The sequence below is a fragment of the Saccharomycopsis crataegensis genome (assembly GCF_037102585.1).
Source record: "Saccharomycopsis crataegensis DNA, jcf7180000000072, whole genome shotgun sequence".
NCBI lineage: Eukaryota > Fungi > Ascomycota > Saccharomycetes > Ascoideales > Saccharomycopsidaceae > Saccharomycopsis > Saccharomycopsis crataegensis.
The window spans coordinates 60,329-86,783 of NW_027043819.1; the positions used below are offsets into that span (position 1 = coordinate 60,329).

The 26,455-nt window shown below is 36.9% G+C and overlaps 9 protein-coding genes across 9 annotated transcripts; 2 read left to right on the forward strand and 7 right to left on the reverse strand. All coding sequences in view use genetic code 12, as the record gives it.

Annotated features, from left to right (window-relative positions):
* Nucleotides 1-722: 722 nt before the first annotated feature.
* On the reverse strand, nt 723-5,075 carry DASC09_000260 (serine/threonine-protein kinase; the record flags this gene model as incomplete). Its single annotated transcript, XM_064993629.1, has 1 exon — nt 723-5,075. One exon carries the CDS (start codon nt 5,073-5,075, stop codon nt 723-725), a length of 4,353 nt encoding a protein of 1,450 aa, XP_064849701.1.
* Nucleotides 5,076-5,960: 885 nt separating this feature from the next.
* Nucleotides 5,961-7,118, reverse strand: YHB1 (flavohemoglobin; the record flags this gene model as incomplete). The annotated part of the gene is made up of 1 exon (XM_064993630.1): nt 5,961-7,118. One exon carries the CDS (start codon nt 7,116-7,118, stop codon nt 5,961-5,963), a length of 1,158 nt encoding a protein of 385 aa, XP_064849702.1.
* A 1,928-nt stretch (nt 7,119-9,046) lies between these two features.
* Nucleotides 9,047-9,331, forward strand: DASC09_000280 (uncharacterized protein; the record flags this gene model as incomplete). The annotated part of the gene is made up of 1 exon (XM_064993631.1): nt 9,047-9,331. The coding sequence occupies one exon, from the start codon at nt 9,047-9,049 to the stop codon at nt 9,329-9,331; it is 285 nt and encodes a 94-aa protein (XP_064849703.1).
* Nucleotides 9,332-11,415: 2,084 nt separating this feature from the next.
* Nucleotides 11,416-12,933, forward strand: CDC19 (pyruvate kinase CDC19; the record flags this gene model as incomplete). The annotated part of the gene is made up of 1 exon (XM_064993632.1): nt 11,416-12,933. One exon carries the CDS (start codon nt 11,416-11,418, stop codon nt 12,931-12,933), a length of 1,518 nt encoding a protein of 505 aa, XP_064849704.1.
* Nucleotides 12,934-14,097: 1,164 nt separating this feature from the next.
* DASC09_000300 (uncharacterized protein) lies at nt 14,098-15,822 on the reverse strand (the record flags this gene model as incomplete). Its single annotated transcript, XM_064993633.1, has 1 exon — nt 14,098-15,822. The coding sequence occupies one exon, from the start codon at nt 15,820-15,822 to the stop codon at nt 14,098-14,100; it is 1,725 nt and encodes a 574-aa protein (XP_064849705.1).
* A 760-nt stretch (nt 15,823-16,582) lies between these two features.
* DASC09_000310 (uncharacterized protein) lies at nt 16,583-17,347 on the reverse strand (the record flags this gene model as incomplete). Its single annotated transcript, XM_064993634.1, has 1 exon — nt 16,583-17,347. The coding sequence occupies one exon, from the start codon at nt 17,345-17,347 to the stop codon at nt 16,583-16,585; it is 765 nt and encodes a 254-aa protein (XP_064849706.1).
* A 307-nt stretch (nt 17,348-17,654) lies between these two features.
* Nucleotides 17,655-19,748, reverse strand: GTB1 (Gtb1p; the record flags this gene model as incomplete). Its single annotated transcript, XM_064993635.1, has 1 exon — nt 17,655-19,748. The coding sequence occupies one exon, from the start codon at nt 19,746-19,748 to the stop codon at nt 17,655-17,657; it is 2,094 nt and encodes a 697-aa protein (XP_064849707.1).
* Nucleotides 19,749-20,118: 370 nt separating this feature from the next.
* DASC09_000330 (uL30 family ribosomal protein) lies at nt 20,119-21,659 on the reverse strand (the record flags this gene model as incomplete). Its single annotated transcript, XM_064993636.1, has 3 exons — nt 20,119-20,748; nt 21,035-21,146; nt 21,637-21,659. The coding sequence occupies 3 exons, from the start codon at nt 21,657-21,659 to the stop codon at nt 20,119-20,121; spliced, it is 765 nt and encodes a 254-aa protein (XP_064849708.1).
* Nucleotides 21,660-21,993: 334 nt separating this feature from the next.
* Nucleotides 21,994-24,591, reverse strand: DASC09_000340 (uncharacterized protein; the record flags this gene model as incomplete). The annotated part of the gene is made up of 1 exon (XM_064993637.1): nt 21,994-24,591. The coding sequence occupies one exon, from the start codon at nt 24,589-24,591 to the stop codon at nt 21,994-21,996; it is 2,598 nt and encodes an 865-aa protein (XP_064849709.1).
* Between the last annotated feature and the right edge of the window lie 1,864 nt (nt 24,592-26,455).

The window sequence follows — 26,455 nt, forward strand, 5'->3', positions numbered from 1 at the left end:
ATAATACACCTCAATGCGCTGCCACCAAATGGCAAGCACTCTTCCGAAATGATACCAACTCGCTGTCAACCTGTCGAGATTATTTAAATATAAAAACTTGGGTAACCAATATCACAAGTAAGGTTATCTTTTGAGGCTTGTGCTCTTCAGTTGTCCCTCCTCCTGTTGGGAGATTTTGAAATATGTAATTCTTAAACATCTGGTGTTATTTCATTTTCAAATGATGGCTTCCCTTGTGCTCCTTAAAATTATCTAATCAAAAATTTAGGTTTCCCAAAGTTAAGTGAAACTTTATTTTGATCTTATGAATCATAATATTTGGGGGCGATTGGATCGCATTTCGCTGCTATAAAACTATTGGTGCCCAGTAGATACAAAAAAGATTGTGCAGAGACGACACACAAAAAAAAATTTCATTAATAAATTTCATTCAATAAAAAACAAGCAATTAATGAAAGCAGTAATGAGCAGAAAAATGCATTGAGAGAACGAAAAAAGAAAAGTGAAAAATTCATAAACTCTAAATAACAATTATAATAATGATGAAAAAAAGGTTGGCACATTAACATAAAAATATAGAATATCGTAATAATATATGGTTCTAAGAAATAAAAAAAGATAGATAATAGTTAGAAGACGTGGTGCAGTCATAGTTGCGGTCCTCGAAACAGAAAGCAAAGTAAACAAAAAAAAAAAAATATTGAAAAAGGTGATTAGTCTCTTCAAAATTTCAACCAAGAGTCCTCAAGGATTTCTTTTACTGTTGGCCGCTTCTCCACATCCCTATTCAAAATCCTGGTGATCAAGGATATGCAACCTTCGCTCAAAATGTAAGGAACCTTTAATTCCCCCTCCATGATTTCGTCAACGTTGTAAAATGGATTCTCTTTATATACCATTGTGTACAATAACACACCCAATGACCACACATCCTGCGGTCTACCATCATAAGAAGACCCATGAAGTACTTCTGGTGGGGCATATTCCATCGTACCCACAAAGACATCGAATGGTCCATTGTACAAGAAAGCAGAAGATCCGTAATCAATCAATTTCACGACAGAATGTTCATCAACAATAACATTCTCATCCTTAATGTCTCTGTGAACAATGCCATTTTCATGTAAATGATTAATACTCTGAACAATTTGGCGGAAAATATATTGAATTTCAATTTCCGATAAAGCTTTCTTAATCTCGATATAATCGAACAAATCCATTGCTGGTGGGCTACCATGAATTGGCAATTCAACATAAAAGCACTCATCATCTTCAAAGAAATCAATCAATTTCAAAGTATTTGGATGGGGGTTGTAATTCAAAAACGCCATTATTTGAATTTCTGCGGGGACCGTACCCAACTTCCGGTCTCTGGTCCATGAATCAACGAGGATTCTTTCCTTATAAATGCATTTCAAAATAATTTCATAGTTTGGATCGTCCTCACGATAACATAATAATACTTTACCGTAGGCTCCTTGGCCCATGCCTTTAATAACATGAAATTCAGAAATCGATTTCTTCCGACGCTTGGCACCAATTGTCATTGGAAATTTCAAACATTTGGCCTTCCATTCATTGTGCTTTAAATTTTCCTCAGCTATCAATTCTTCTTCTGATTTAACAATAATATGGGAACCATCATCACGATCTTCTTCAATGGCACTATGACCATCAACACTGGTCATTGTGCCAGTGCTGCTCATTGGATATTTAGAGGCTTCATCGCCCAATATGTTATCATTGATGGACTTAATATCATTGATTGGCGCTGTAGTCGGCGGAGTCGAAACCTCAGTAGTACTGTCAAATTCATCATAGTCATCATCTTCCATTGGGTCTTCCCTCCTTTTAGGTGTCACTGGTTCATGCCCCGAGTCTAATGCATTCCTTACTTCATCCTTCATCAGATATGTGCTTAGACCATCGGATAAATCACTCAATAAAGAGTTACTTCTTGTGCTTCTGGCATTTCCATTAGTATTTAGTAAAGTTTCGCTATCATTAATATTATATTTCAATGATACTAACGAAGAAGAACTGGCCTTAGAAAATAAATCCGAATCGGGATCAGCAAAGCCCATAGAAAGTTTTTTATCTGCTTCATTTTTATCCTCATTGGTGAACTTAACTTTCTTCTTGGCGCTGACACTTCTCGTTGGGCTGCAGATATCTTTTTCGCTGAGCATGGAAGCACGGTCATCCTTGGCATTGGCCGTGGCTACCGCAGCTCCATAAAGTTCATTAGAATAAGTAACCCACAAGACCAACGTATCAATTGATGAAACACGAAGTTGAACATCAACTACCAACTTTGATCCATCAGAGTGTCTACCATAGATACCCTTCGAATTTAGAAACAACTCGTCTTCAATTTCTTCTTCTGACATATCATGAAAGTTTCCATCATCACCTTCGGTGTGGAGCTTGTCATCATCAGCAGAATCTATCTTCAATTTGATTGGAGTGCGTAGATTGGAAATACCTACGTCTTTAGCTCTTCTTCTCTCCACAATTCTATGAGCCTCAAACTTAGCTTGAATTCTTCTAAAAAAGTGTTCAGGCAACACTAATCCTGGTAATAGATATTTTTTGGGGTTTTCTCTGACTCTTTCTGGGGTGGATTTGTTAACCAAATCATTTAAGAAATTCACCATCTTTTTCGTAGAGGAGGAATACTCAATCAATTTAGTGAAATTCGGAATGATAGTGTTGATGGGTTGACCTATTAAGTCCCCATGGCCAAATAAATTCTTGGATATGGATCGATTGTAAGACAAAATATTATAGTTAGAGGCAGAAATGATAAAAATCCCTGCAATATAAGGCAAAGTATGGATCTTCAACACCATTTCCTTGTCACTTACTGGAGAAGAAAGTACTGCACAAGGTAAATTATTGTGTTGAAGATTGAGAGTGAAATATCTGTTGTCATTAATTCTTGCCATTTTCTCACTCATGCTAGCGGAATCAAGATTTTGTAGTTTCTTGTCAAGTGATTTAGAAATTTCGTTCAATGATCGAGCTTGTTTATCACAATAGCCTAATCCAGTCATCAATTTCCCAGTCACTTCATTAATTTTAGTAACTTTCCAAGATTCTCCATCATCAACAATACTTAAATCTATTGCAGAGCATGGAATTTTATCAAACATTAAAATGATCATTTCATTCTTCTTCTTAGCCCACAAAGAACACCATTGGATCTCTTTCTGTTCAGCATCAGATTCTTCCAAAGATACCTGAGATTTTACCGCAACGATTTCCCCCGCAAAAATAATATCTTTGTTGTAATGGTTCGACCTATTTATTGGCGATTGATTGTCTTTATCTCCGGCCAAGCGCTTCATCAACTTTTGCAAAACAAAATCTTTGGAATTATCTGCAATCAAGTCCATCAAGCCTAGCCGTTTTACTTCAGATCCTTTATTTTTGATTCCAAAAATCAATGTTGATAAATCATTGACTGCCCGTAACTTCCAAGGGGAGCTTGTATCACAAGTAATGATTGCTTGAGGGCTCAGATTTTTGGAAGTAGACAAAGAATGGAAGGGTCTGGTAGTAGAAAAATTGATTGTTGGACGCAAATTGCTGAAAGAAACTGAATAATCATCCGGGGTTTGTGGCGAAGATACTGGAGGAGATGATTTCACTGCTGAATCATCAAAAGAACTGAACTTTTTCAATGGGATTCTGACTGGTGGTTCAAGTCTTAATGCTAGTTTATTTGAAGAACTACTGAAGCTAGATATTCTTCTTTTATCAGATGCAGTCAAGTACTTTGGCTCTATCGTCGAATAATGATTATGATTATTATTGTGCTGGCACAGGGCGGCTGAAGAAATGTTCCGATTGAGGTTCACGGTGTTATTAGTAGAAATAGATTCATAAAATGGAGTGGCCAAGGCATATAAAAGTTTGCGCTGAAGCATTTGCTCTTTTGACTCGTCATTCATGTTACTAAGGGATAAATTATGAAGATTTAAAGCCAATGCGCCTTCTTGTGATGAGCCTGAACCGTCGGAACTCAACATTTTGATCATCGATTTCAATTTATCACGGATGTTCTCATAAATTGGTACATCTTGATTGGACGTATTTGGGTTTCTAGTAATCATTGATGCTGTAGATAGTGATCTTTCGGGTAATGGTCTGGTTGACTTCGAATACATTTCCACATCTTTTGGCTTAATTCGAACATTGTTTAAAAGGAAAGGGGTATTCAAAGAGCTAGACCTTTTGGTGAATTTTGAAGGGTTATTTGCGTTGTCTAAAGAACCCAGTGAGGGCGATAGTAAACTATTATCAGATGAAGCAAAGGACTTGCCTGTTGAAGTTCTGCGAAGTGGTGGGTTATTTTCTCGAAAGAATGCCGCCAATGCCGCACTAGAAGCATTGGTTTCGATTTTGATTTGATTTTTCTGTTTTTGCAAAGAATGGCTACCATTATCGCTGAGCGGATCCATCGCAGCTCCGAGAGATCGATATTCATTATAATCAGGATTTTTGCAGTCTGTAAGGTGGTCTTCTTGTTGAGAAATGTTGAGTAATCCCTTGTTTGAGGATGGCGATCTAATTTTAGGGTTGAACAAAGCATTAGTGTTGTTAATTGGGGTCTGCGGAGGGGATTCTGATAAAGCATCAGGAGAAACACTTTGGAGGGACAATATTAATTCGGGACGTTCAATCAAAATTTCTAAAGATCTTTTGAGAACATTCAACCTTAAAGCCAAAGAGTTTGGGGAAAGATGAGCATACGAATAGGCATTTGTTGATTCTGTTGGGAAATTTAATATTTCATTAGTGCATTGGAAAAGGGATTGTTGATGATTATTATTAGAAGCTGATGGGTGGAGGTGATTGCTATGATAATTCACCTGTGATGAGAACGAAGAAGGTCGCAAAAGGGAATTGCCATCGAATTGGTCCTCGTCTTCCTCTTCATCTTGGAAGTAGAACTTGGAAGAGTGCGGCTTTATTGAATTAGTCTGCATCTGCTTGGTTGGTAGTGTATTGGAAGTGATGTTGTTGGAATATGAAGGATTTGCATTTTTTGGAAAAGAAGGACCACTCATGTATTAAATCTATTTTTATATCTTGCGAGATACCGTGCAGCGCGGTTAGTGGGATATATATGAAGGAAAACAGAAATTTGCTCTTTTGCTCTTGCGTGAATTGCTTGCTTTATGAAATATTAATCAGTTGATTTATTATTAGTATTTGGTTTTTATGAATTTTGGTTGCTGGTTATGCAGCGGCATTGAAGGAAAATGATGAGAAGATGATAATGTCCTTGCTGTTAACGATAATAACAATATTTTGAATGTTTTTGCAAAAAAATATTTTTTTTTTTTTCGAAGGAAAATTTCTTTGCTCGTCACGTGGAGAGAGTGGGCTTATTTCGACCATTCTCGTTATTGTCTCTGACATCCCCTTTAGTTGAAAGATATACATACTATGGAGGAAGAAATAAACAATGTAGATTGTTACTCCTCCCGGGATAGGAAACACATATTATCATTGGACTGTATCAACAGATAAAATACCATAGGACTTTGAGTGATGATGTCATCTGATGGTCTTTTTCTCTCTGGGACAACTACTGGTTCAAATATCAGTTATCCATGCCCCAATGCAAAAGCTATGCTGCAATTTATTCCCACCTGGTGCCATCATCATTTTTCTTCGTACTTATCTATTGTCCAGCTTAATCATCCTCTATTATACTGTGGAGTAGGCCTGTTGCAATCAACATTAGTTCATGCATGTCAATGTGCGTGTCAAATAACTGCATAAACGCTTTTTGGTCCCCCATCTCTACACCGATAAGTTACAAATAGTAATCTAAACAAAACATTCATAAGTACGTACAGGGTCATATATAGCGATCTATGCTTTTTTTGGGTCGTAACAAAACTAAAGCAAAAAGAAAGAAAAAAAAATAAAACACAAGAAAGCAATCATACGTTGGTTGGACCAAAGAATTCAGAACGGATTTCGGTGATATCGTGCTTCTTCAATTCTTCACGAACAAAGTCCATGTATCCAATTGGCCCAAGCATGTAAACATCAAAGTCTTTATGAGAAAATTCGAAGTCTTTGGCACTGAGTCTATTGTTCTCATTGGAGAAGAATTCATTGAATGTGAAATTGTTGTATTTGCCTTGGAGTTCTTTGAAATATTCACCGAATGGTCTTTGCTCTTGGGATTTGTTAGAGTAGAATAAGGTCACTTTTCTGTTCAGAGCTAAAGCTTTTTCAAGAATTGGAATGATTGGAGTAATACCGATCCCCCCGGCAAATAACAAAACATCGTTGGTGAAGTCTTGGTAAGTAAAGGTACCGTTTGGCGGAGCAACCTTGAACTTGTCTCCTGCTTTCAATTGCTCATTGATATAAGTGGAAACTTTTCCTTCGTCCAATTTCTTCACAGAAATTCTGTATTCATTGCTGTTTGGATACTGGGAGATGGAATATTCTCTAGATTTTTCAATATCATCACCAGGAATGGTAAAACGGAATCCCAAATATTGACCGTGCAATGGCAAACTGATTTTGGAACCGTCAGATGGGGTGAAGTATACTGATTTAATATCCTTGGCTTCTTCCTCAATCTTTGTGACAGTGAATTCTTTAAAACCATTCCATGGTTGCTTTTGATACTGTTCCCATTCGGCGTTGATAAGAATTTGCGCCAAATTACCATAAGCAGTCGACCAGGCGGTGACGAATTCTGGAGTGGCAATTTCAGGGCCCAAAAGTTTACCCATGGTGCTAATAAGAGAGTTACCAACAATTGGGTAATGTTCTGCTTTAATTTGCAAACCGACATGCTTGGTGACGATTTGTTGAACAAACGCAGTCAATGGGGCCAAGTCATCGATGTTTTTGGCGTAATTGAGTAAGGCAAATGCCAAGACTTTTGGCTGTCTGAAATTCTTTTGGTTAGTTTCGTTGAAGAAAGGCTTGACCTCTGCGTAAGTTTCCAACATGTAGTTGTAGAAAGCCTTGGTGAGGTCAACCCCTGACAGTTCGAGAATGGGGATAGATGCTTTGATCAAATCCTTTTGTGGAATGGTAAGGTCTTTGATTTCGTAGAGTTGAGGAGCAGCAGACATCTTTGATTTATTTTGATGATTTGTATGTTATAATTATGATTAACAAAACCGTTTATATCGTTTTCTGTAAGTCAAGTAGGTAACTCCTGCCAATTTATAATTGTTAGAAATGAGCTATATAAAAAAAACTAAAGAACACAAAACAAGGTTCGAAGTAACATCAAAACAAGGTCATTTTTTCCTTCTTTCTCAATGCCCCGGCAATCTCCGTGAACCAGCAAAAATAGCATTGTTTTCGTCGATCATGCCTTTTGTTCATTTTTTTTTCCCTCTTGACGCGAGTCTCGTATGATATTTTTCCTTTTTTTTTTTGGATGATGGTGTTATTGTGATTTGCCCATCCAATGACAGAGCACTTATTTGTGATCCATTATTGACCCAAAAGCACTCCGAAGGAAAAAAAAAAAAAAAAAGAAATAAACAATCCCATCATCATTGTGGCAGAGGTTTATAAGAGAATATACATTCCTTCTACAAATTTACTAAGAAAAATAGGCGTCGGCACTTAGGATATATTGGTTATACTAAATGCGGTTTACACGTTTTTTCCCGTTGGCCTTTTTTTGAAATCAAATAAGACTAAACAACCTGACATAACACATTTATTCATCGCATCTCTCAAAAAAAAAAAATAAAAAAAAGAAACCAGCAAAAAAGAAATAGCCTCATGTTGTTGTGGCACATTGCAGAAAATTGTCCGAGAAAAACTTTAACAATCGGTCTAGAGAGATGGCCGATAGTATGACCCATAGATATATAGATATATAGACAGCACTGTTGACAGTGTGATCGTTTATTCCCGGATTAATAACTGTGAGCGATGCAAGTGATGATTCTACCGCCAATTCTTCCGAGATATTACTGCTCAAATAATTACTCATGAAAAAAGAAAGAAAGAAAAAAGTAACACCAGCTTTGTAGCAGCAAAATAAGGCTTGACTGATGAAACGGACATGTACCGGCAACGAGAGTAATACTTATTTATGATTTCAACTTGTTTTTTCTCTTGTTTTTATAAACATCATATATGAAATGAGAGAAATTTTGCTGACCCTGAGAAAGGTTCATTACGCCAAACGGCCGAATTTTGATAATAATTAAAAGTATCACAGATTAATTTAACTAGAAAACTGGAACAAACCCTGGTCATAAATGATTCAAAAAAGCCATTCCTGCTCTGTTTTTTTTTTTTTTTTTTTTTTTGCCATCTTGAATTGAGCTCTTCTCACGTCAAATTGTAGGACCCTGTCTTATCTTCTAGGCGCTTATTTGTGCAGTGTATACTGTATGTGTGTGAGAAGTGTCTCAGCGTGCTGGTGGGTCCCGGTCCGTCTTGCTCTCTCTCTCAGCAGGCCCATTGAAGGGCGTACTAGATTTATTTTAAGATGAATTGGTAATTTATATGGTTAATTGGTTTGGTAGTCTCTAAAGATTAAATTAGACTAAATGATTACAAGAACCATGTAGGCAGCACACAACAAATGATCGGCTTACCAATATGGCGGTGCACGACAACCCGGTTGGGGAGGATGATCCTTTAGAACTGGAAACTAAATAGGTGACCCAATATACCGCGGTGATGGTATGTGCCAACTGCTATAACTTTACCAACTAAAATATAGAGAAATGGAACCCTTGTAATATATTTTCCATTCATTACTATTTTTCAATGTATTTACCCACACAAAATGAAAGAATACCAAATAACAATAACAATGTGTTGCTAATAAATGCTACGGGCGACTACTTGTTTTGCATACCCATACTTCCGCATGTTTCAAAGGAGGGACCGATTTCCTGGATTCATAAAGATCCACACGACTAATATATAAATGTGCGGTCCTACTCCGCTTTTGGTGTTTTTTAAGCTCTTTTTTTTTTCTGTTTTACCTTATTTCACAAAACTTTATCGTTCAAAAAATTCAATAATGGGCCACCACTCTACAACAACCGATATTACCGATACCCCATCCTACAAATCAGAAATGTCCATTTTGGATGGTTTTCTAGTCACTACCGGTAGTGATGACCAGACCAATGCCTTGACTGCAACTGACAATTCCACGCTTTCCACTTCTATTGTTAGCTCTTCTTCCAGCGACGCCAGCTCTTCTCAAGATACTTCCAGTGCCTCAGGTATGGCCGCCCAACAAGGATTTCAAATGATTGGTGCCGGTGCTATGATGGTTGGTGTCGGCTTGGTGTTGTTGTGATACGATAATAAGTTATATTTTAGTTTTTAGATCAAATCTTTCTTCCTGCTTTTTCAATGGTGTACTAATACTTCTTCAGCATCATGAATTAAATATAGATTCAAAAAAAAAAGAAAAAACTTTCATAGTCTACTTTGTAGATGTTTGGCTGCATAGCATATGCTATGAGTAACATGCTTTCCCAGTTTCACGGGCTAACTATTTATCAGAATATTGGCTGAACTTGCCAGTCTGCTATTCCATGTAGTACTCTCATGGTCATTTGAAGTTTACTATTAGAAAATTATTTTTTAGACAAATGAAATTTACATTTTACGTATTTCTTAGTCAATTTGTTTGTGGTATAAATGAGGTATCATTAGTTCATCTTAATGTTCTGTGCATTCAGTGTGCGGATCCCAACATCGTCTATTTGGCTTATTGCCTCCTTCTCAATCTCTTCTATACTTTTATTCTAGAAAAGCGAGCTCAAAATCTGAAATAAGTGACTCTCTTTTATATTTTAACTAAATTTTATTATGATATCGAATGAATTCTGATAAATCAAGCCAAGCGCACTCTTTTCAAAGGAATTTTTTATTATTATTTGTTTAGTAAATTGTCCGAACTGAGAAGAAGAACAGATACCCATGAGTATGTCAGACCATTAGCCAGTACAAAACAGCCCTATTATCTTTACATCTATTCTCTTAGTAAGCCGTTTGCCTTCATATGAACTGTTTCCTCAAGCTGTTTTGCGTTCTTAAGGTTAGGACAGAGCCACTACATCTTTGATGCTTTATCTATCTCTAATGTGTTCAAGACATGCCCCAAATCAGTCCCAGAGGGTCTGATAACTCGTAATGTCATAGTTCTTTTTCATTAGCTTCTTTTTAATACTGATGATTCATTAGATGGTATACGACAAGAATTCATACTTCAAGCTGACTGAGCTTAATTTTATTTGATTTTATATTTCATATTAATTACAGATATACTCTGTCGGAGGAGTGTAATCATACATGCGAAAAGAAAACTCCGAATTAGGTCCTTCGGACATTGGCAAGAGGACGCTAGTACCATCACAGTCCATTACAGTATATTAATAAAAGGGCCTTAACCAGAGCCGTGTGTAACAATATGAGTTAGTGCGTGGTTCTGGGCATCAAATACTTTGTAGTGATAGATTTCTGTGAGGCATATAATAAATCAATAGATAGAAAACTGTCTAACGAATTAAGTCGATAACTAAATAATAAATAATAATCTTTGACCGACAATCCCACCGCACTGCCAATTGCACGGCCGCCGGAGAAATGGGGGAAAAGCCGTCGAGTGACGAGACTTTACACGTGACGGCGACAACACCAAGAGGCCAAAAATATAATATCGTGTATGATGGCGGGGTTGTTGCTATATTGCAATAGAAGCGTTGGCAATGGATTTTGTAGCACTTTCTAAGCCATATTTTCTATCAATGGCAATGCACTGCCTTCCCGAACACAAAATATCGTTGCAATTTATCTAATCTGTCAACATGCGCTCCAGAATCCTGTCAAACTAAGTTAGTTCTTCAAGGCGCAATGTCCCAACTTCAGTGCGTGAAAATAAAAGATCTATAGCATGAGGTCTGTTAATTTTTATAACAGTTTTTTTGGGTGGGCAATATATATATGTTTACATAAATACATGGATTGGTATATGATGCGTCGAGGAACTTTCCTGTGTCGCAGGGCAGTGGAAAAGTTACCAAGTTGAAACAAAAAAAAAAAGCCGGTCGAGAAGTGAAACCCTGCGAGAAGCCCCAAGCGAATAATACAGAATAACCCATTTAAACTAATAAGTAAACCAATCTATCCACCCTCCTACGAGTACATGATGTTATTACAGAAATATCCTTCTGGTGATGGTATCTCATCACCACCACGTGACATCGAGGAGACCCCCAAACGGCCATTTTCCCTCTCATCAGTTGATGCCAGGACGATTTTTTTCTTAATTGCTTTAAATTTCCTGCACATCTCCTTCTCTTTTTCTTTCATATCTCCCGATAACAATAATTTTTATTTAATATTATCACATTTATCACCCATCAATAACTAACAATGTCATCCTCTTCTCAATTGAAATGGCTTTCCAGCCTTAACGTCATGGAAACCCCAGACAAGTATTATCGTCGTTCCTCTATTATTGGTACCATTGGTCCAAAGACAAATAGCGTCGAAATGATGGTCAAACTTAGAAAAGCCGGTCTTAACATTGTCCGTATGAACTTCTCCCATGGTTCGTATGAGTACCACCAATCTGTCGTTGACAATGCCAGAAAGTCCGAAGAAGTTTACCCAGGTAGACCTTTGGCCATTGCTTTGGACACTAAAGGTCCAGAAATCAGAACTGGTACCACCATTGGTGACAAAGATTACTCTATTCCTGCTGGTCACGAAATGATTTTCACCACCAATGACGAATATAAGACCAAGTGTGACGACAAGGTGTATTACATTGACTACAAGAACATCACCTCTGTCATCGAAGTTGGCCGTATCATCTACGTTGATGATGGTGTTCTTTCCTTTGAAGTCTTGGAAAAAGTCGACAACCAAACCCTTAAAGTCAAGTCCTTGAACGCCGGTAAGATCTGTTCCCACAAGGGTGTTAACTTGCCAGGTACCGATGTTGACTTGCCAGCTTTGTCTGAAAAGGATAAGGCCGATTTGCGTTTCGGTGTCAAGAATAAGGTCCACATGGTTTTTGCCTCATTTATCCGTACTGCCGACGATGTCATCCAAATCCGTAAGGTCTTGGGTGAAGATGGTAAAGACATTCAAATCATTTGTAAAATCGAAAACCAACAAGGTGTCAACAACTTTGATGAAATTCTCGAAGTCACCGATGGTGTCATGGTTGCTCGTGGTGACTTGGGTATTGAAATTCCTGCTCCACAAGTGTTTGCTGCTCAAAAACAACTTATTGCCAAATGTAACTTGGCTGGTAAGCCATGTATTTGTGCCACCCAAATGTTGGAATCTATGACTTACAACCCACGTCCAACTCGTGCCGAAGTTTCTGACGTCGGTAACGCCATTCTTGATGGTGCTGACTGTGTTATGTTGTCTGGGGAAACTGCCAAGGGTAACTACCCAATCGAAGCCGTCACCATGATGCACCACACCGCCTTGCTCGCCGAAAAAGCTTTGCCATACGGTGCTCTTTATAACGACATTCGCTCTTGTCAACCACGTCCAACTGAAACCGTGGAAACCATCGCTATGGCTGCTGTCAGTGCTTCATATGAACAAAACGCCAAGGCCATCTTCGTCTTGAGTACTTCTGGTACCTCTGCCCGTTTGTGTTCTAAATACCGTCCAGTCTGTCCTATCGTTATGATCACCAGAAACCAACACTCTGCTAGATACTCTCACTTGTACCGTGGTGTTTATCCATTGGCTTACAACAAGGAACCTCTTGCTGACTGGCAAGCCGATGTGGAAATCAGATTGAAGACTGCCATTGAAGAAGCCAAAAAGATGAACATGATTCAAGAAGGTGACTCCATTATTGCCATCCAAGGTTGGACCAAGGGTTTGGGTCACACCAACACTATGAGAATTTTGACTGTTTAAATAGATTATACTTCTTGATAAAGATTTGGTTCTTCCTTTGAATTTGGTCATCATATCTCATAAAAAATAAAAGCAAAATGAAGACTTGCTCTTCTTTTATTTATTTTTTTGCTTATCCAATAGTTACGAAATTGTTTTTTTTTTTTTTTTTTTTTTCATTTTGTCTAATCACTTTCATTCCATGATTTAATAAATTAGCAATAAATACATTTATGAGTTTAATTTATAAATCAATGTAATTATTGAAAGTTGTGATGCATCATTTATTCTTTGACGCTTGAGCATTTTAGCGGACGTTTTGACTAGTATGTTTATGGTTATTTAATATGGTTTGTGATACCATATAGTATGAGAGAAAAGTTGCGGGTGTGTAGTACTCCCCGAACACTAATGTATTACGATACTGCGTAAAACCTGACCCCTAGAATAATTATGCTGCATTTGACTGCAACGAATCTGTCTGCCATCTCAAAAAGTTCTGTGGCAGGTATAAGATGATCTCTACATACATTCTAAAGAACACTAGTTTATCCTTTCACAGAGGGAAATTACATTTATTCAAAGTTTAGATATCGAAGCTTAAATCTCAGAAATGATAAGACAGTAGTCCGATCATGGACAACCAACGCCATGTTTAGATTTTTATGAAGTTAGACACATCTATTTATCTTTATTAAAGGTCTAATACTCAAGTATTTTTTCCCCTGTTTATTCGGACACATGGATATCCAATATACGGAAAGCTCTAAGCAATTTATAAACTTCTTTTAGAAGTTACAGTGCGTGATTTGATATTCGGAGTGTATAGTTATTAAAGACTTTGCGGGAAGTTACTCACCTTTTAATACTCTTTTCTGGAGATAAAAGTGAGCCAAAAAAAAGAACAAGACATGAGAGATGCTTAGGTATCCATTCCATTAAGAAGCACTAAAAGCTGAACCAGACTATGTAAGGATGTTGTCTATAATTATTGATTGCACATGTTACTTGGCAATATTGGAAAAAAAAAGACTTTCAATGAGACATCATTAGTCGAGTAATATAGTTAAATGATCAAGCTTCACTGGTCTTTGATTTACTGGAGTTTTCGTTTAGTGGAGGGTGTAACAGTCTTCATAGATCCCAACTATAACGCAACAACCATAATAAAACACTTCAACCAAATTAGGCATAAACCTCGCCTTCTTTTCTATACCCCTTTCTTACCAACGCTTCTTTTCTCCATTTTTCACCAAACTTGACTAAAATGAGTGCACAAATCCCGCCAGCGAATGTGATAAACCCTCCAATAGTACAACACCATCCAACTCCAATTGTCTGGATTGCCGGTAAACAACTGGCACTACTGGCAATGGCTAGCATGTATCTCGCAAAATAATTCCCGGCAATAGCATCCCCTTTAAGCTCTGGCATGGAATCAACACAATATGTGTTGATGGCAGGAAATGAAATTGACTGAGCAAAAGCATAGAAAAACAAGGCAATGATTGGAACGGCAAACCCTCCTTTTTCGAATTCAAGAGTCCAGCCATAAATAATTGTGGCTATCGGCATAACAAATAAAGTACTGGCAAGCAATGCCCTGACTCTATCTTCTGGGGTACGTTTGCCTTTCTTTTTGATCCATTTTTTGACAGTGTAATCTGATAATCTTCCTCCAAAATAAGCACCAAGGATAAACCCGACACCTGGTGCAAGGTAGAATAATGCCCCGTAGATTGGAGTATCAAGGTGGAAACGAGGATCAACAACGTATCTGATTGGGGTAAGCAAATTGTACATGGAGTAGAGAATGGCACTACTAACAAACCCCGCAAGAATAAGGTTAGGATAGGCAAAAGAACGCAAAATTCTCAATGGGTTAAATGGTACGAACACAAACTTTTTAGTAGATTCAGTTTCTTTCAAAATTTGGTTCATCCCTGTTTGTCTAGCGGTTTCCGGCATCAAAAAGAAAACCCCAACAAAGTTGAAACATCCAACACCGGCAAGGACAAAAAAGATAATTCTCCAACTGGCCCAAGTGACTACTAACCCACCCATTATTGGACCAATAGCAATACCCAATTGTGCCCCGAGAACATTAAGCCCGATTTTCCGCCCACGCTCCACTGGAGGGTATAAATCACCAATTACATGGGCCCCAACAGAAAAGAATGCGGTACCAAAGATTGCAGTAGCTGATCTAAATACCCAAAACATTGCCAAATTTTGAGATACTGCGGTGAGAACACTAGAGACCACGTAACCAACCAAACAAGCCAAAAACACCGGGCGACGACCATAAATATCGGAAAGTGGAGAAAAGATACAGGGAGATGTCAGCATAAACACCATGTAAACTGCATTGGTAATATTAATTATGGTACCGGTGGTATGAAAATCTTTAGCAATGTAGGAAACTGCTGGAAGAAAAGAGACGTTGGACAATGGTGATAAGAATCCCGATAACGCAGATAATACAAGAATTGCAGTTCTGCGGAACTTACTAAGTTTGAGGTCGGGATTATAATTATTTGGGGCTGATTTTGTTTTAGTGATAGTATTTCTGGTTGTAGTTCTGCTAGCAATTGGCATGTCATTTGCCTGAGGTTGACGAGAAAACCTTGAGATCTGACGACTGACGGCATCATCAACCACCCCGGACATATACAAAGGGACTTCCTGGACAGCGTTACGGGACATTTGACGAGACAAATTGTCTATATCGTGATCCTCGGTATCATTATCTTTGGTATAGGCCCCTAGTTGGTTTCTTTCGACGTCTGTTTCGAAATATTCGTCTGAAGAGCTGGTGGATTTTTCATTCTGTTGAGGATCGTTAGCATGATCACCGATTGATTGGGCTGATAGCGATGAAGAAAGGGAGACCGTATCTGATACAGGCATTTTGAATTTAAGTATGAGAGTATATCAGATAGTATGGTTCATTATAGTTTCCAAAGATCTGGTTGGAAGTTGCGTGAGTTTTGTGGTTATCGAATGCAGAATAAATGGCAATCTAAACGTTATATTCCCCGCTTTGGGATGATGATATTTCAAGTACGGATCGTTGCAAAATCAGAGAATGGGACACTTAAGATTGTATCCATGACCACCCTAGTAGCAGATAAGAAAAGGTGTAAACAACAGGAATTCTACCGCATTATAAAACAATCTTATTTGCCGCACTAATAAGTCCTTTTTAACGAAATCGAAAAACTCGGCAGTAAGCACCCGTTAAAATTTTTTCTTGACTGAATCCGTAAACGGTAATAAAAGACGACACTTATTGAAAGATGACGGATGTTTCCGAAAAACTCTGGTGTTGCAAGTATATTTGCCACAATAATATATATCTTGTAAAATAAATTATGGATATTTATTAAATATATTACGGCGAAAAAGATAATAACAATAATAAATAATATTCCTTCAACATTCATGGCAATGTTCGCCAAACAGATAATAATAAAATAACGAAGACTTACGCACCTGGGAAAATCAAAAACGGGGAAATAAGCAAAGGAAACCAAACCAAACTCTTGTCTGTATCTGTCTATATCAGAAAAGAAAAAGTGCCGGTACCAAATAAGGGAAAAAAAAAAAATCAAGAACAGAATTGAAATTAAACTAAACCAATAACCAATAATGAAAACATCCGGCACAATCATGTCATTCTTTCAAACATTAATCTTTTGTTTTGTATTTTAATACTCCTCAAAACATCCTCATCGACTTTTCCGATGCTCCGATGCGTTTGTTCGCACTGCCCATTACTGTTGTTCAACCGTTTAATGATCATTTGGATATCATTTCCCCCTTTTTCTTGCCTTCTCCATAAATTGTTGTGGTATCTGTAACTCTTAACAAAATTTCGGAGCATATCTTCTATGGAATTCTTCTTTAGTACGCCGATTAGCACATGTATCGTCCCACTAACCCCGTTTCCGTACTTCAAGATCCCTCTCTCAACTAACTGCTTCTTTGATGGTCTATTCATCAAGTGGAAGCTGAGACGAAGCTTCAAGTTTCTATTTTGGAAAAATCGGGTCAATATCAATTGTTGTGAAACCACATTGTTGAAAACCAGCTCCTTGTATATCCCCGGTACTTTGGTCATCATGATTTGTTGAATAAACGGAGACCGCCCCAAGATTTCCATTCGGTCCTTCCCAGAAATTAAGAGATATTCCTGTGATGCTCCGATATCATTGAATGGTGTTGAGCTATAGAAAAGTTTTCGAGATAATGCTGGTTTGACGGCATCTTTTACTCGAAGATGGAAAAGATATCGTTGATTGCATCTGATAAGCTCCCTAAAATAATAAGCCGATGACCCTACGAGTTCCCAATCCTGGTAGTCTAGGTGCTTGAGAATATTAAGCCATACTTCTGGTGGCAAATCAAGAAGAACGGAACCATGCATCATCATACTAAGCTATTATACTATTAATGATGAATAAAAAATATTGAATACATACCAGACCTATAAGAAGTATTGGGAAGCTGTCAAAATATACAGCCATTTCTTTTTTCCTGCGATGACATGAAGCGCGTGATTGGCACAGGAGAGCGCATGCTACGATTATCACAAGACAACAATACTGATAAATGGCTATTATAATTTACTTATAAAATCATACACAAACAAAAATTAATTAAGGAGCTAATCAGAATACATTAGTAAGGAATTCCTTTCATCTCTCTTCTAGCTTTCTCTTCTCTATCTGATAGAAATTTCACAACTCATCATGGACAGATTCAGATTCTACAAGTTTCTTTTCTTCAACCTGTTCCAATTCAGACTCAAAACAGGCAATAGGACTGGTGACGTCGATGTAATATTGACAAACTTCAGGTTCAGTGACCTTCAAAATTTCAACGGATTCACCACAGTAAACAGTAACCTTTGCTTGTCTAATTGGTCCTGACCAACATTTGGCACCATTCTTGAAAGCCATTTCTAATTTGGTAGTACCATCTTTTGGGTTGACCAATTTTTTGATGTCACCACTATAAGTACCGACATGAGCACTTTGACCATTGCCTGATTGCTTAATATTGCCAACAAAATCAATCTCATATTCATATTCTCCGATTGAAGCCTTGAAACTTTGGTTTTCCACAGCCTTCAAGACCTTGGAAGGACCATAATAGTTCGTTGAGTCATTCAACTCTTGCACAAGATCACCAACTTGTTGGTTGAGTTCCTGGATGAGCTCTTGCTTGCCACGCATCTCTTCTTGAAGAGATGTCAATTCTTTGCTATAAGAATCAGCATCTTCATCACCAGCGTTAGACAAATCATTGATCTCGCTAAGATGTCTAGAAACCAAGTCATATGGCACAGTTTCAAACACTGTTTCTTTCTCTTCTGGCAAATTGTCATAAACCCCCAAGAAATCTTCCACAGCTCTGACCACGGCTTGCTTGATGTTTTGTGGGAATGTCGACCTTCTGGCTTCCTCCTCTTCAGCTTCCAATTCCATTTGCAATTTCTTTTCACTCTGTTTGGCTTCAAGTTCTTCTGTACTGAGATCATCAGCAATTTGTAAATCTTTAGCTTCACTCTTTGGTCTACCAAGAGCCGCCTCGAGCTCTTCGATGAAAGTCATAAGCCCTTTAACAGCACCATCGTAGTCATTTGCGTAATCAATTTTACCAAGAACATCGTCTTGAACTTTCTGTTTCAAAGTCTCGTAACTTTCGATACCTTTAAGGGCAGTCTTAACAGCCTTATTGTTGAAATTTGGATTGTAGTTCTCCTTAATATCGGTCATGATAGCTTCCAATTTCTTGGAAGATTCATCCTGGATCAACAATAATTTCAAAAGAGTGCTGTGCAAAGAACTCTTTCTAGTCCAAATGAAATTTTTCCAATTAGCCATGTGAACTTTATTCTTCTCAAGAAGGAAGAAAATGTTATACAAATCCAAATCTCCCAACATCGCATTATATTTTTCCAAATATTCCTTGTACAATGTGTCAAACTCGTCGAATTTTTTATCATTGGAGAATTCTTGGAAATCTTCAATGGCTTTCTTAACGGTAACATCATTGATATTTTGATCAAAATCTGTGGCCAAATTAAGAAGAATCTCTTTGGAGATTTCGCTCTTTTCAATATTTTTGTCAACTCCCAATTTAATCAAATGGATTGCTTCTTTCAAGCTGTAGATTTTCTCATCAATGGTACTGGCACTATGTTCACCTTTTAATTCGGCAATAAACTCCATGGCCTCCTTGTTATATTTAGTGTTCAAAGCTTCAATCTTCTTCTTCAACTGGTAGACTTCATCATTTAATTGTGACACTTCCATGGATTCTTTTTGAATCTTTGTATCTAATTCTTCATCGGCTTTGGCGACTTGAGCCAACATTTGTTGTTTGATCTTTAAGCCTTTAGTCAATTTGGATAATCTTTCCTTCTTGAGAGATTCGTATTTTTCATTCAACTCTTTGCAGACATTTTTACATTTTGCATCAGTGTTCCACTCATCAGATCCATCACAACAGATTTCATAATCACAAACACCATCATTGACCTTGTAAGAAGGAATGTAACTTGGTTTATAACCCGCGTTTTCGCAGAAGAATTTACCGGATTCACAAGCACTGGTACCTGGTTCATCAGATCCATCAGGACAATCACAGTAATCATCATTGACCTTGGAGAAATCAATTTCAATTTCTGGGTTGGATAAACATTTCCATTTGCCATTGCTGTCAGCTTTATAAAGATGCTGCTTATTTGGAGCAACACCCCTAACTGATTCGGCCAGAGCCAAGTTAGTCAACACAGCAACAAGAACAGAAACAACAGATACCTTCATTTCACAGAGTGTCCTTTATTGTTTTCTTAACAGTTTACCTCACAGAAGAATCAATTGGAGAGACTTGTTTTAATAAACAAACCTTGTTGATTTCCAAGTTGCAAATGTCTTTGTATATGCTGGGTGAAAAATTAACACCTGGAAGATTTCTGGCGTACCTTTCGCGGGTGCTCCTAACGACAGGATCTAGAATTTTCCCCCCTGCCTCAGTTGTGTTAATTAATTACAGACTAAGATTAACATAAAAATGTAGTAGAAAAAGCATAAGAATTAATCAAAGGTTATAGGATTTAATAATAAAAGGTATAAAAAAAAACCGTGAGAAAGTCATTTTTTTAGTTATTTAGATATTATACAGTTATTACTAAACTTAGTTCATAGCCTTAACCAATTGGTTAATGAATTCTTCACGGTTACCGAAAGAACCACCTTGGATAAAGTGTTCAAACTTTCTGTCAACACCCCAACCACCGTTTGGATTAGACAACTTGAATGGCCACAAGAAGTTGTTAGCTTCCTTGAAGTTTGGACCAACAGTGTAGATTTCGTGAACAAGGTCTTCAACAGAAGCAATACCGTATTTACCCAAAGCAGCTTCAATGATAGCGTTGTCACTCAAAGCAATTCTTTGCTTGTTGACCTTACCGTAACCTCTCTTGTAGATCAACTTTCTGATGGTAGCCAAAGATGGGTAACCGTAAGCAACGTATGGTTCAACCAACTTCAACAATTCTCTGGTAGCCTTGGTAACCTTGATGAAAACACCAGCGTTAATTTGCAACAATCTCAACAATTGCATGATCTTTCTTGGCTTTGGTGGAATCTTCATAATACCCTTGATTCTGACGACAAAGACCAACTTAGATTCAGCTGGGACGAAGAAAGAACCGTTAGCGGCGGCTTCCTTGTGAGCATCAGCAATCTTCTTGATTTCAGCAGCATATTCAGCTTCGTAACCAGCGGTTCTCTTAGCAATGGCTTCTCTCTTAGCTTTGCTAGCCTGTGTATTAGTTAGTATAAGAGTCAAAATATTATTAAGAGGGTTCTTTAGTTTACCCGAATACATAGTGCTGAATGATCTCCATAAAGATATTTCTCAGTCCCGAAAGATGGTTAACTAATGACAGCATCGCCTTGGCTAGCCAATAAAAATGGGGTTTTCATCATCAAAATTCTCATATCAAAAAAGTTTTTTCTTTTTTAAAATATTACTCCAAACAATGTTCGAATAATGTTTTAGTTGTTTCTGATCATTCAGTTTTCAAATTCACACTAGTGATACATACAATAGTTCTCTTTTGCTTAGCTTCAGCAACGTTCTTGGAGTTCTTAGCCAAAGTCTTGCTCTTCTTCAACAAGGTTTCTGGTGGAAGGATAGCATCAGCTTTAATGACTGGTCTATAAAATAACGTTAGTACAACTTGTATCCCAATGAAGAAAAATTTTCAAGCACTAGAAAAACATCAACAGTTTGCGTCAAGCATGATCTATTCAAATAATTTGTTTCTTGGTATAAAACAAGAATAAAAACTCTTGAAAGATACCCATATCATTACTATCATTAACTTTTTTGGTCTCGATATAAGCTTAAAATTTGTTCTGATAATCTGGATAAAAAAAATATTCACTGATGATTCACTATTCACTTCATGAAAAAATTTGCCAATCATTTGAGCATTAGGTTTTTTATTGATATTTAATAATATAATCCATATTCAAAGTAAGGGTTGGCCAAATCATTTAGAGGTATATTGATTGAGTTGACTTTTGTTCATCACTGTTCCTTCAAATCTTGGTCCAAATCATGAATCTTCCGCAAATTGGTTGATGTTCACAGTAAATGTATTATCCCGCAGTTGTCAATAGTCTCTGTATAATCTTCACTTACTGTTTTGGAGTTGATTTAGCCATTTTGTCTCTACTATTATTGATAACTCTAGAACTAGGAGGTCAAAGGAAACTTCAAGTAACCAATTTTTCAATTTTTTTTGTTTGATTGTCTGCTAACCACAGGAAAAAAAAAACGACTGAACCATCCGCATGGAGGCTCACAACCTATTGTCATGCGTGAACGTCAGCTGATCCAAGTGACTGTGTAATTCTTGAAAATCCGTTTTTATAAACCATCACATGATATTAATAATTATTTAGCCCTGTACTTTTACAAAAAAAAAAATTAAAAGCCCTAAAGTACTTAGTATTATAATATAAAAGAAGAAACAAGAAAAGATAAACGAAACAATAATCAATCCAAGTTTAATAATTCATCAGGGTTATCAGATTGAAACAATTTAATGATAGTACTGTCTATTCTCGTATTCACTAATTTCTTGCCATCTCTACCACTTCCCAAAGACGTTTTATTATTGGCAGCATTATAAAGTTTCATGATACTGGTGTATTTATCGGTAATTCTCTCAGAAGTACTTTTGGTCACAAACTTGAGTTGCTGTAAAGCATACTTAAAACTATCATGTGGAGAATCACCGCTCTTTATGGGTCCCAAAGTGGTGGTTAATTCATTATTTGTAGCAGAAAATTGATCATAGTAGGCAACATTAATTGTGTAGGTGATGGCCTTCAACCACATTAAAGATTCTGCAATAGAATTAATAGGGAAGCAATGTACGTCATGTCGAATTTGAATATCAATGATAATTGATTCGATTTGTGCTTCTGTGAGACTGGTCTCTTTTCTATTCGACTTCTTACTGCTCTTCCGACCACTATTATTTCGGGATGGTTGAGAAGGATCATTACCATCCATCATATCCCTCACTTTTCTCACATATTGTTGATTGACCTTCCTTTTAGACTTCGAAATTAAATTATTATATCCTTTTAAAATCAACACAAATTGACAAAAAGTATCGGGATAAAACATCTGTTTCATTTTCCTGAATTCATTCAAAAATTTTCCAGATTCATAATCAAAAATAAATTCCTCTGCATCATAATAAATTGCAACAACTTCCGTCAAAATATTAAGCGTTTCTTTCATGGGTATAAAACATTCGTATTTATCACTCCTTACCTTGTTTGTCTTTCTACTCCATGTAATCAATTCGAAACCAATATCATTAATCAGGGAAGTATTATATGGCACTCTTGGAATTTTAACCCCTTCAAACTTTTGGTCTTGGATGGAAGCATAGCTATTTCGAGTTTCCCTCAAAACCCCTTCAATAGTTGTCGTTCTCACTGTTCTGGGGTCAAAATCCAGCTTTAAGCTGTCCAAAGTAATTCCTAACTGTTTCACAAAATTCTCGTTTAAATTCATGATCATTTCTGCCTCCATTTCAGATTTCGATCTTTTTGATTTATTAGCCAGTGTCAAATCTTTTTTGCTGAAATTAGTCAAATACCCAGCGTTGGTCCAGTTTGTTTTACTTCTTGTTGGTGCTCTGGTTGCTTTTGCTGTTGGTAAGGCTGGCATTGAGCGACTTGGTTTGATAGTTCTGGACTTTAATGGTGAGTGTGAGAAACTTATATCCGTAGTGTCATTTTCAATGGGGTCGCTGGGAAGGGAGCTAGAAAGCCAGCATCCGCCATTATTCCTCTTCAGAGCGCTTTTGATGGCTTTGGTTCTGTCCTTTGCGGCAGATTTAAACACAATATCTTCTACCTCAGAATTTCCATCAGAATCTCCATCTGATATCATAATGCCGCTGGCTTCATCATCACCAAGATTTTCAGTATTGGTTGATTTCTTCCTAATCAGTCTTGACGAAGGGGTTCTCGCTAACGATAGAAGTGAGACTTGCGGTCCAACAACACTTGATCCTCTGGGACTCTCAGTTCTTCGCCGAGGAAGGATTTCATTGTCAATATGGTCTTTAGAACCAGTATCACTATCATGATGTGGTGTACTATCTCCTTCTTCGTTGCTCAGTAATTCTAAGCCCCGATTACGAATTTGAGATCGCGAGGACTTTCTGTATGCTGACATTTCTTCCTCATCATCAGAAGAGCCCACAAACGGAAAATTTTCTTTTGGTGTCTTCCAAGGAACATTGTCAGCGTCCAGTATTGGTATTGAATTCTCATTGGAAGAGCTATGCCCTGCTGATTCTGACTTGTTATTGGGAGAGCTATGTCCTATTGTGTTTATTTCAAGACCATTAACATATAATTGTCTTTTTTGTCTCTTGTTTCTCAAATTTTCTGTGCGTGGCAAACCATCAGAACTATCAGATAATAGTATTTGAGAATTTCTTGCTCTTTTCATATTAAAGCTAGGCGTCTCTCCAGCACTTGAATTTCTCCTTGAATGTTCATTATTTTCTTGGAGATTTTTTCGCTGGTTCGTCTTTGAATCACCTAGATCATCCAATATATAATCACCGTTACCATTGTCGTCACTATTAATCACCTCATCCACTAAAATGTTGCCTTTGTCGCTTTTTGAGCTTCCACCAACCACTATCGGACTTGATCCACTAATTTCTATCATTGAGCTGACATTCTTTTCAGATCCTCCAAACGATACGCTTTCCAGTGTTTTGGTTTTCCTCCCATTCCGTTGGCTTTTGTTTGTGCCCTCATTTTTCCCTTCATTAGGCGTTGAATTGTTGCCATCGTCACTACTTCCCATTATGTCTCTCCATACCCTTTCATTTTCTTCCTTTCTACTCACCTGGGTTCTCATTTTGGTAGGCCTGTTCGTTTCAGAAATCACTTGTAGCTCATCGTCTTCATCGCTTGACAAAACATCTTCAACATCGTACACTATTTCTGGTGCGTTCAGTGTTGACTTTTTCTGTTTTAGTGACCTCTTCTCATTTATAACACTTTGTTCATTATCCGAGGATAGAACCTCTACATATTTAATGCCGTCATCCATAAGATTATATCAAATGAACTTATAAGCATATACAATCTTTCATTTCTAGTGGATTAATGCTGGTTTTCAAAATAGGTAAAACTAGTATCACACATGTTTTTGCCATATTTACGGTATATGCAAAAAAAAAAAAAAAAAAAAAATAAGGACGGGTGATCCAAATTTGTGTAACATGTAGCATTCATTTTAGAGGTTTTATTTACTAATTGCAAATTCCGAAGCTGATATATAGTAACTGTATTGCCGATATTGTATGCCCTTTATGGAGATTACATTCTGAATGGGTGTTAATCCGTGGGAAGTTTCTACTAATTATTTAAAATTGAATAAATCAACCAACATTCGCTATTACAACTATCATTCTATATAGAAATAATTCCGTTTCAAGGCTTGTTACGCAAAATGCTCTGAAATAATCAAGCCATAAATAACGCTTCTACTTCAGTTAGAGCTACATAAGTTATGATCTGCCAAAAACAAGTTGATGTCAGTAATACACACTTATTAAAAACCAGGGTCAGTCAAATAAAATAAAATTTCATCGAAAAAATGTACGAGATGTTTACATGCAGGCATTGCACTCATGGTTCTATATCAATGGAAGTCTGTCCTCTGTGAAAAGAAAAAAGAAAGAATTAATTAACGAACTATTAGTAAGCCCAAGTAGAGGAATCTAAACCCTTTTTGCTTTTTCACAAACACTATAGTCCCATTTTTTTTTTTTTTTGACCAAGTACTTATGTTGATTTATTTGTTACATTCTTTAGAGCAAAACCTGTGAAAGGAATCATAACCTGTGGGTCAAAATAGCATCCAGTTTCTATTACACATAGAACAGGTGGGGATTTCATATCACTCAAAAAAATATACAGAGGTTGGCTCATTTGTGGAGAACGTAGGGGCCACTCTGTTACCAGGATATTGATGGGCGTGATGTCGTTGAAGAACTGGTCGTTCTTAAAGCTTATGTATGTACGTGCACCAAATTCACTATGAATCTTTGGTGTGAAAAATTCGGGATCATTTGCGTTTGAGAGATCTATAATATAGAATATTAAACTTTTTGTCATTAATTAACCCAAAAAAAGGAAGATAGAAAAATAAAAGACCAAAGAGTGCTTTTTTATATTTTATAAGAGAATCGAGACTGTGCTTTGTGTTCACTTACATGGTGCTATAACATGAGAAGAATAGTCTATGACTTGCAAAGTTCCATTCATTTGTTGAAAGATGAAATTTGCTGAGATCTTTTTTTGTTATTTTCCTATAGGAAAATATAAAACACAAGGACTGCTGGCTTTATGTCGTTATCTTGTGTTACTCTACTAAATACAAGTAGCAGAGTGTGTGCTTTATAAAATCTACATATAGAATAATGGGATTACATGAATGTTTGAATTTTATCAAATTTTCTTTAATAGGATTAGTAAATACGTGATAAGTATTGTCATTTTCACAATGTGTTATTACCCATCCTTCTCATCACTCCAATGGAAATGATAGTTCATCAAACGTCATTTGGTTTGACCAATAGGCTAATATGCTTCGCATATATATTGTAAACCCGACAAAAAATAAATAGCACACTTATAAACAAATTGGAAAAGCAAAAGTAAACCTTGGATAATATTCAAATTTACGCATTATCTTGGTGTGAGGATTAAATTTCAATAGCATTCTTAAAATCCAAAAATGATAATGATAGTTTATTGGGGTCAAAGATTTTGCGGCAGCGCGCTTGTTAAGAAATGTAAGGAGGAAGAACAAGGTCTCAAAAAAATTACAAAGGAAAATTTAAAATGGTTAACCAGCTATAGTATAGCTACCCCTTGAGTACAAAATCGCATAGGAATAATATCCATAA